This window comes from Triticum aestivum, chromosome 2B, assembly GCF_018294505.1.
Source record: "Triticum aestivum cultivar Chinese Spring chromosome 2B, IWGSC CS RefSeq v2.1, whole genome shotgun sequence".
Taxonomy (NCBI): Eukaryota; Viridiplantae; Streptophyta; class Magnoliopsida; order Poales; family Poaceae; genus Triticum; species Triticum aestivum.
The window spans coordinates 143,393,793-143,402,898 of NC_057798.1; the positions used below are offsets into that span (position 1 = coordinate 143,393,793).

General features: G+C 44.5%; 1 protein-coding gene across 2 annotated transcripts; it reads right to left on the reverse strand.

Moving 5' to 3' along the window:
* Positions 1 to 1,710: 1,710 nt before the first annotated feature.
* Positions 1,711 to 9,106, reverse strand: LOC123043947 (poly [ADP-ribose] polymerase tankyrase-2). Of its 2 annotated transcripts, none has more exons than XM_044466560.1 (12): positions 9,051 to 9,106; positions 8,876 to 8,950; positions 8,614 to 8,787; positions 8,108 to 8,239; positions 7,491 to 7,633; positions 6,451 to 6,549; positions 6,208 to 6,336; positions 5,230 to 5,358; positions 4,091 to 4,192; positions 2,465 to 2,635; positions 2,298 to 2,377; positions 1,711 to 2,130 (listed from the first exon to the last, which is right to left on the reverse strand). In XM_044466560.1, exons 1-12 carry the CDS (start codon positions 9,094 to 9,096, stop codon positions 2,073 to 2,075), a joined length of 1,338 nt encoding a protein of 445 aa, XP_044322495.1. In that variant the 5' UTR covers positions 9,097 to 9,106; the 3' UTR covers positions 1,711 to 2,072. The 2 variants fall into 2 exon arrangements, with proteins under 2 accessions (XP_044322495.1, XP_044322494.1); XM_044466559.1 differs by having other exon boundaries at positions 5,212 to 5,358.

The window sequence follows — 9,106 nt, forward strand, 5'->3', positions numbered from 1 at the left end:
CACCCGAGGTTCACCGGCGTCTCGAGGAACGTGAGCTCCTGATCGCACATCCTCCACGCCGGCGCCGGCACCGGCCCCTCGACGTCGACGTCAGCGAGGTCCGGGACGTCGCAGGAGCAAAGGTAGGGTTTCCCCTTGACCCCGCCATCGGTGCCGTCGGCCTCCCGGATCCCGACCCACGCGCCCAGCTCGCCGTCGTAGTGCCCGCGGCCATGGAACGGCAGGCGCCAGTCGCCGCGGCGCGCCGACCGGCAGCCCTCGGTGTCGAGCGAGAAGGTGAAGGAGGACGAGGCGAAGACGGTGCGGCCGTCGGGGTGCACCGCGTGCGACATGACACGGCTGTGGCCGCCGCCGGCGTCCTGCGGGAGCGGCGACCGGCACATCTTCCATACCCACTCCTCGTCAGGCTCCTCGTATGCTAGGTAGCCTGGCGTGCTTTCCTCCTCTCCGTTTAGCGCCCACAGCTTGTCGCCGACGGGCGCGGATTGGTAGGGACGAGACGGGAACCATTCCCTGGCCTCGAGCACGTCGCCGTCGGGTTCCACGTCGTAGGGGCCGGGGGGGAACTCGTGTGGGGGCCTCCCGCCGTCCAGCCTCCCCGTCTTGGTGTCGTACACCAAGGTGAGGAAGTAAGCAGAGCGGCAGAACAATACGGAGAGGGTGCCGGAGTGAGCCGTCATGACGATGCTGCTACCGACGGCATCGAAGTGCCTGTCATTATTGTATGTGCCCACCAACGAGGCGCCCAGGCTGAGGGCTGGTCCGGGGAGGCGGCGCGGCGCCTCGTCGTGCTCGTCGCCGCCGTGGAGGTCGTCGACGTCGAGCTTGTAGATACTGTGGGTCACCGAGCGCCTCTCCTTGAGCACCACGTACAGATGCCGGCGCAGATTGGACTCCGCCGCCGCCGTCCTGCCATCAGCTCCGTTGGGCCGTACCGTGTCGTCGTCGGTGGCGTACGCACGTGATGGGGCGATCCTTGGCTTGGCAGCGCCCCGAGCGGCGGCTGCTCGCCACCGGAGGTGGGAGAGAAGGGGCTGAGATCGGGCGATGATCGAGCGCAGCATCGTGGGAAGAAATTCAGATCGTGATAGTCCGCGAGAAAGGAAAAAAAATATGATGCGATCGTTATTCGTCTTGAGTTACCAAGCGCTTTATAATTTGGTTGGGATTGGACAAATCTTGCTATATACAAGAGCCGGCTGATTTTGTTAGTTTCCTTATTATCTCATGTTAGGGAAGACAATATTGTACTAACGGGTTTGCTCAAGCTCGGTCGACTAGGACTTAACCATTGGATCTTTGCGCGGAGATTCGTGCTAGAGTGAGCAACATTGGTGCTGGTTGCAGCATATCACGTCACCAGTTGTTGTGTTCGCCCTCATCGCTCGAAGCACATTGTTCCGTCATTCGCAGATTCCACAATCATTGTATGCAGCACTAAGCCTCATCAGTTGCAGTGTCCATCGTCATTGCTCACAGCATGTCTCACAGCGTCTAACATCCCCGTTGCATGCCGTACCACCAGCTGCAGCATCCAATCATGCCATTCGTAGCACAACTACGGTGACGTCACTTGGCTGAGAGTTAAGTCTCAGCCGACTGAGCTCTATGCAGACCCATTGTAACAACTAACAATCCGTTGCCGACTGGAGATAAAATCTCTCTGAATGGAATGTCATAGGAAAGAGAAAACTGGAGAAAAAAAAGGCAAGACAAAACTGTAATTTCTATTTCTTTCACCAGGATCGTTGTGTTAGTTTCAGTATGAAATGTCAGCTTCTAGGACCATCACCAGGATCCATACCTCCATATATACGTGTGCAAACGATAGCGTATAAGAGCAAGCAAAAAATTTGAGTCAATTGCTACCAACATGACCGGTCTCGGTAAAGATAACAAACTGCACTTCCATTGACTAAGGGAGTTATTACTTGAACATCCCGAGGGCGTGGCTCCACACTAGTGCACGAAAGAAACTTTGCAGGAAAAAAAAGGACTTGAAAAGAGGATGTCTTTTTTTCACGAGAGGTGACTGCATGCATCTATCTTCAGCACTAGCGCAATGCTCAAGCTCATGTCATGTTGCCTTTGGTGCCGCCTTTCGATATCTTCAAATATTCCATAGCTTCCCTGCACATCACACCCACAATCAGTGTTCAAACCAGCACTGATAAAGTTTAAAGTTTTCACTAAGCACATCAGAGCAGTCAAATAGTATAACGTTTCCAGTATATAACTAACAGTGACATGTGCTGAACACAAACATGCATGCGACAACAAAAGGGGTAGATGGATACCGTAATGCAGATTCCATCTCGGCATTCTCCGGGTCCAACTTGAATCCATCAAGAAGCGCCACGCACGCGTTAATGTAGTCCTGGTGATGAATGATGGCCTTGTGAACGAATTATTCAAAAAAAATGCATTGGTCAAATGAAGTAGCCAGCAGGATCTTCAATCCCACCTTCAGTGACATCAGAGCTGCACCCTGCCGGTAGTAGGCCTTTGGCCAGTCAGGCCGCATTCCTCTGCAATCAAGAGCGTCCAGCAAAGCCCTCTGTCCGTCACCCATGCGAAGCAAGCAGAGGCTTCTGTTTGAGAACAAGGTTGCATCATTAGGGTCATGCTCTATTGCCTGCATCCAACAAGTTAAAGATCTGCTGAGTATCGAAACAGATACGAATTTGTGAATAGTAAATCTGCAAATGGCTGCTCATTGACTAGTATTAGTGCAAGACATTAATGAATCATGCAAAAACCTTGATTTTCTTGAAAAGAAGCCAATCTCAGAAGCTTTTTCATATATAATTCATTAAATATAGGACAATACTGAAGTAAAGTCAATTGCGGACCAAATAAGTTCTACTTGATTAATTTCCTAACCCCCCTTAAAAATATGGAATGGCGACAAGCAAAACGAGCCCCCTTATGACATTTGTTTTTGGTCGACACCAGACCAGTTGTCTTGTACTACTGAGGACTTGCTTACTAGTTTTCGAGTTGGCAGGGGTGGGGGAATGGGAGATAAGTTACTTTTGGAGTACAAGATTCTCTTTTTCAGCGTCATTCTATGGAAGCAGGATGGCACAACAGAATAGGTAAAGAAATGACCAAGGCAGCAAAAAGAAAGACACAGCACATCTATTAGTTAGAGTTTATCCTGGCAACATCCTTTGCAGCTGCTAGACAGTCTGACGCCCCTAATTTGTTGATAGTGGACTTGACGCACAGTTACCGAGAGCAGAGCAGTGAGCCAACCAATCGAGCAGTAGGTTCACTGATTTCTCCATCCATCCAACCGGTAGTTCTAACAATAGGTGAGCTTTTAGAAAAATTTACTTCATGGTAAATGTATCTGCAGTAATGTCAAGGTCCAAAAACAGCTTATTGGCTCTGAAAAACAGAAGATTGTCTAAACATAGGTTCATTTGCACCTCCCAGATGCAATGCAGCACGTAAGGAGAAGGCAACAGGTCAGCAAATCCAATTATGTCCTCTCCAAAGGAAAATCGGGAAAGAATTCATTCTATTTTTCCCAGCTGAACTGTTGTGGCCGGGAAAGGACAAATTCCTGCTAGAACACCAGGAGTAGAATCGGACAAGCAGCCAGGGCATGAATGCATGATGGGGTTGGCAAGGAGCATAAGCTGGCTAGTAGGATTAGTCACCTAACATGAGTTAAGAAACTTAATGGGGCTGGCGCACAAGCAGCCTGGGGAAAAGGAAATAAATGATTGTGTTTTGTTTGGAACGGGGCAGAGATAAAGAAAGAGTTCTAGTTTTAGGTTTCAAGATCTGATACACCTATACAAGAGACTATTAAAATCTGCAAGCAATATAATACCAACATGCTACAAATCAGTACCCAGCTAATCCCTTTCCAGTCAGTCTAGCCTTATTTTCAAGGTAGTTATCCCTTGACAATGCCACTGACCAAGTTTCCTTTTCAATAACTAGGCCTTGCCATTTGGTGACTCAAACATAGCTAGAAGCCTGTTTGAAAATCTCCAGGTTCACGTGCTTTCTTTTCTGCCAAAGAATTAGAACTTTAGAAGCAGGAAAGAATACAAAATATGGCGTTGTAACATACCTTAGTGTACCACATTGTTGCAGAAAAATAATCTTTACTCTCGATTGCTTTAATCGCAGATGACTTCAACTTTGCTATTTCCCTTTTAATCGCATGTTCATCCTGAAACATAAATATCAAATAAGATGGAGACATGAGTAATGAATAGAAAAATGCTTTAATAGTAAAGAAAAAACATAGGACTGTTCTGTAAATATTTGGGAAAACATATGGTTTTGACTTGGCAAAAATGTTACTATCAACATTCCATATTGTATAAGCATAATGTTTAGACTTCAATCATACAACATCCTGCATACATGCTCAGTTCTGTAATAAATATTATTGGGTTATTAGGCCCCAATACCAATTGAAACTTTAACAACAAGAAATGTAGTCTCATAAATTTGAAATTTTCACCTCACACATATTTTTCTAGTTAAGATATTTAAAATATTCTTAATATTTCTTTACTAACATATTTGCCAATATTTTAACAACTCAATCTAGAAAGGAAGCCAAATATAGCATTTGATCAATATTTTTTTCATGTGGAAGCATAAATAAAGTGTAGGACAGTCAAATTGTTTTGAGCCAAGTCGTTAGTCAACTTAAGCATCATGTGGTGTCACAAGCCAAAATGCACATTCAAGTTTTCAGTCCAAAATGTACATAGCAAGAATCCTTAAGGACCCAACTTGCTATGTGCACATTCAAGTCACATAGCAAGAATCCAATCAGACTGTTCGGTACTAGACATAGACTAATTCTAGAAGAAACTGGAGGCACATAAGGACCTGGTGCCATGTTTCGTGGATAATGTCCTCCACTAGGATGTTGCTACCAAAAGAATGCAGAGTTACAAACATAACGGTGTACTAATTGGCTCACTGCCATGGTCTACCACTATTTCTTCCACAGTTATGGGCTTGTGGCCGCCACAAAATTTATGGAGAAGAAAATGTCTGCCACAGCTGTAGCCAAACTTGGCTATGAAGATAGTAACTGAGATTTGAGTCCTGCTGAAAAGAAGTTTGGCGTGCTAGGCCAAACTTGGCTACCTAAGATGTGGCAAACTGCAGCCAGAAACTAAATAGGCCCTGAAGATGATAAAACTGACTGAATAACTATCCTAGAAGCACCTTAGGATTGACTTTGACCTCGACCTCTTCCCCATGGGCAACGTGCTGCTCCTGTTGTTGTCGCGGCCCCTGGTCACGTCCTCGTCCTCTGCCGGATCGCTGGGCGGTGCCAGCGACTCGTCCTCTGGCGCTGGCGCGGACAGCAGCCTGAAAAACAACGAGTCATTTTCACAAAATCCACCAAACACACAACCCACCCTCTTCTCTGACATTAGCACCACCTGACTGCAACTTACAATGCCAGAAAAAAAAAAGTGCCTAAGTTGTCTGACATGACAAACTTTGGTTCAACAATGATAAGTGGCAGTGTGGCACTGAGGCTGCAATGCTCTTACCCTGAAGTGAATCGCTCATATTCTCACTCCAGTCAGTGTTCTCACTGGAGGTAGATGTACAACATTTCAAAAAAAATCAGGTCATAACAAGAGCAATTACCACATTTTGAATATTAGTACATGACAACAAAACATCAAACTGAACCTCGACAGATATATAATGGTAATACTAATATTTGATGGCTCCATTCTTTATATCTCCTTCTCAAAGTAGAAAAACTTATTTTACTGGGCATCAAACCGAAACAATACAAATATCTATGCATCATTACTGGGAAAAAGTTACAGCTTGTTAGTATGTAAATTAAACAATAATTATAGGGAAGTTTACCCAAACAAGAACCAATATTTCAACAAACATCAATAGTCTAAACATCTCATACGACATGTATCACATATTTATATATCCCGCAAACAGAAGAGAACAGATAGCATGGAATCCCATGGAGCCACATAGCACAGCAACATACTTCGTGTACAAGATGCCTATGCTAAGTTATGTGGGTCAAGGGTCCAACAGGGAAAGATGGTGAGTGCATGGTTTCGTAGTAAAGCACCGACAAATTCTGGATAGGAAATAAGTGATACTTATGCTCCACAGCTTAAGTCTTGAGCAGTGTCATACGCTTGTGTTTACTAGTGGCAAAGAAGTAAATCTTACATCATTAGAGGCATTACGCTTGGCACCAGCCTTCAGTAAGAAATTTAAGCACTCTGTTGAGCCGTCATTTCCCGTTGCAGAATCAAATGAAACAGTTTCGATACAATCTGGGTTGATAACAGCACCAGCCTATCACATAAAAGGAATGTCACATTTTATATATGGTGAATATAACTAAAGAACTTAAAGATTTCCAAGCTTAAGTGTTGGAAAATATTGAATATTGAAATAAAGTAAACAAACCTCAACCAAGAGCTTCACGCATTGTAGTGATGATACATTTACAGCCTGAAAGAGGGGTGTCATAGGATACAGTCCATAGCTCATGTACGTCTTGTTGCACTAGTGAGAGATGTGAAGCACGTTAGTTGCTATTAATTGATGATAATAACTGGGCATAGAAAAATAATTAAACAGAACGGTAAGTATGCATAACCATATATCTATGCCAAGTTTTAGCTAAAAAAAAGTAGGAAACAGCTCCTGGCTCCTGCGACGTTGAAATTTGCAAACACAAATAAGTACAATGTTGCAATAGTCGCCTTATTGGTTAAATCTTGACTAGAAGATTTTTATTATTTTATTGATGATTGGTACTCCCTCCATAAACAAATATAAAACGTTTTAGGTCACTAAAGTAGTGAATTAAAATGTCTTATATTTCTTTACAGAGGGAGTACCATATAGTACTACGTAAAAGTAGCAGCCATGATAGGAAATCAATCATTATGGCAAGTGCACAAAATGACAATGCACCCAGAAGAAATTGATCAACACATGCAATTTGCACTTTGAAATTATAGATGCATGAAAGCACGTATAGGAGCTTCCACAGAAAATAATAGTGGAGATTCCAAACAAACATTAAACATTACTCTTGCATAAGGATATATGTAGATTATAAGCTACGGTTGGAGAACACAATTTTACGGACTTGAACAAAAGTAAAATGAAGTATTAGTGATTCTTGTAACAGTTGCTCCCTAGGAGATCTTGAACAATAACATATAACTAGAAAATTAGACAACTAGAAGCAGCAGGGAAGAAAGAAGTAACAAACATTTGAAGATTTAATTGTGCTGCAAAGAACAATGATCACACCATAACTTGCATACTAGCAAAAGAACAAAACAGCTTCAAGAGTACCAAACAATAACTAGAATGGAGCATGAGAACAATACAGTTAATGAACAAATGGAGAAAAGGCAAACAATTCAAACTCTATTTTGTGTTTACAGTTGAACATGCAACTTAAGGCAGAAGTAGCATGAAGTTAAGCTTACATCTGCATTATGCTCCAATAAAGTCTTCATAGCACCGACTTGTTGTTCCTTAGTAGCAAGATGCAGTGGTGTCCCAATCTCCTCAGCTATCGGGTCAACATATGCTCCCTTTGCAAGCAACAGTTTTATCATTTCACAATTTCCTGCATAAAAAAAGCAATATGAAGGTACTTATTACATAATAAGATGGTAAGTTTTTTTTTCTGACAATCTTTTTTATTTATTTTATCTGGCTCCTGGCAGACCTCAGTTTTCCCTGCATATAGGTTACGAAGATCATGCTAAAGGGGTCAATGTTCCATAGAAATAAGAACTACGCCCACTCGTCTAGCCAAATAAGTTGACTAAACCAATTTCTTTTGAAATCAAGTGAAGGGGACTAACTATTTCGCTTTTAAGGGTGGTGTAACTGGGAGCTGAATAGAATTTAACTAACGAATTTGAAGATAACCTACTTCCATACTAACCTAAGGGAAAGAAAACATAAGTTGCCCTGGAAGTTTGGTCAAACAAACTGTAGTAAGAACATAACACAGCCACAAAATATATTAGAAACAAAAATTCAAAAACTGTGGTGCACACGTGCAAAATAGAGATAACATATGAATAGAGAGGACCTATTCCAGCAGCAGCATGTAGAGGAGTTAGCCCGGCCTCATCAGCTTTGTCTGGATCAGCACCATGATCAAGAAGACACTTGACAACAGCAATCTTTTCACTCATCACCGCATAAAAAAGTGGTGTTCTACCTGTCAAGCACGCATATCACGAGGCTTATTTGACGCAAGTCAATTCAGGATCAGCAAAGAAATGTACATCTGAAAACTCCTCACCGAACATGACATCTAGAAATATGATAGCAAGATTACAAACTAGGGGACGACAGACACATGAAATTCAGGTATCACAGGTGTTAGAATGTGGGGCTCGCTGAGGCACTGTTTGGCAAACAGGACTAACTATTTCACTTTTTAAAGTTTTAAGAGACCCATGAATATGCAGACTCAACTGTAGAGCTTTAGTTTCGGTCCCTGTGAGACGAAATTGAAGTTCTAATGGCACCATTAAATACTTCAGGGCATTTTCATAAGTGCAACCAAGCAACGTTTGGAAAGGAACAGACCCTTATCATCTGCAGCATCGACATCCACGCGCAGCACCCCGGCCAGGTAGCTGCAGACCTCGAGCTGCTCGTTGGCCGCGGCGATCAGCAGCGCCGACATGCCGCCATCGGCCCTCGCCGCCTCCACCGCCTCCCTGGGGCGGCCCTTGCCGTTATCCAGCACCCACACCACCCCTGCAACCGCCCCCCAAAAAATCAGAGCTCGGAGGAACGCCAAACCGCCGGGGGCCGAAATCGGGAGGCGGGCGAGGGGGGAACTCACTCTTGAGGAGGGGGAGGTCGCCTTTGAAGGCCGCGTCGAGGAGCGTGTCCTGCATCGAAGAGATGGCTCTCGCGACTGCGGAGAGGGGGAGGGAGGGAGAGTGAGCGAGCGGATTTAGTTAGGGTTCGGGTGCACGGTCGAGGCGCGGGATCGTACGCGGGGTAGAGGCGCTTACCACCGGCGGCGGAGGGGAAGCGAGGTGGCTGCGGCGGCGCCGCCATGGCGGATCGG

What these genes read in the sequence shown, in the direction of transcription:
- LOC123043947 (XM_044466559.1), bottom strand. Translation starts at nt 9,096, where the DNA reads ATGGCGGCGCCGCCGCAGCCACCTCGCTTCCCCTCCGCCGCCGGTG. An exon ending in TATTGGAGCATAATGCAGAT is followed by an intron (nt 6,550 to 7,490) that starts GTAAGCTTAACT and finishes ATCTCTCACTAG; the next exon opens with TGCAACAAGACGTACATGAG. An exon ending in CAGCTCTGATGTCACTGAAG is followed by an intron (nt 2,378 to 2,464) that starts GTGGGATTGAAG and finishes ATTCATCACCAG; the next exon opens with GACTACATTAACGCGTGCGT.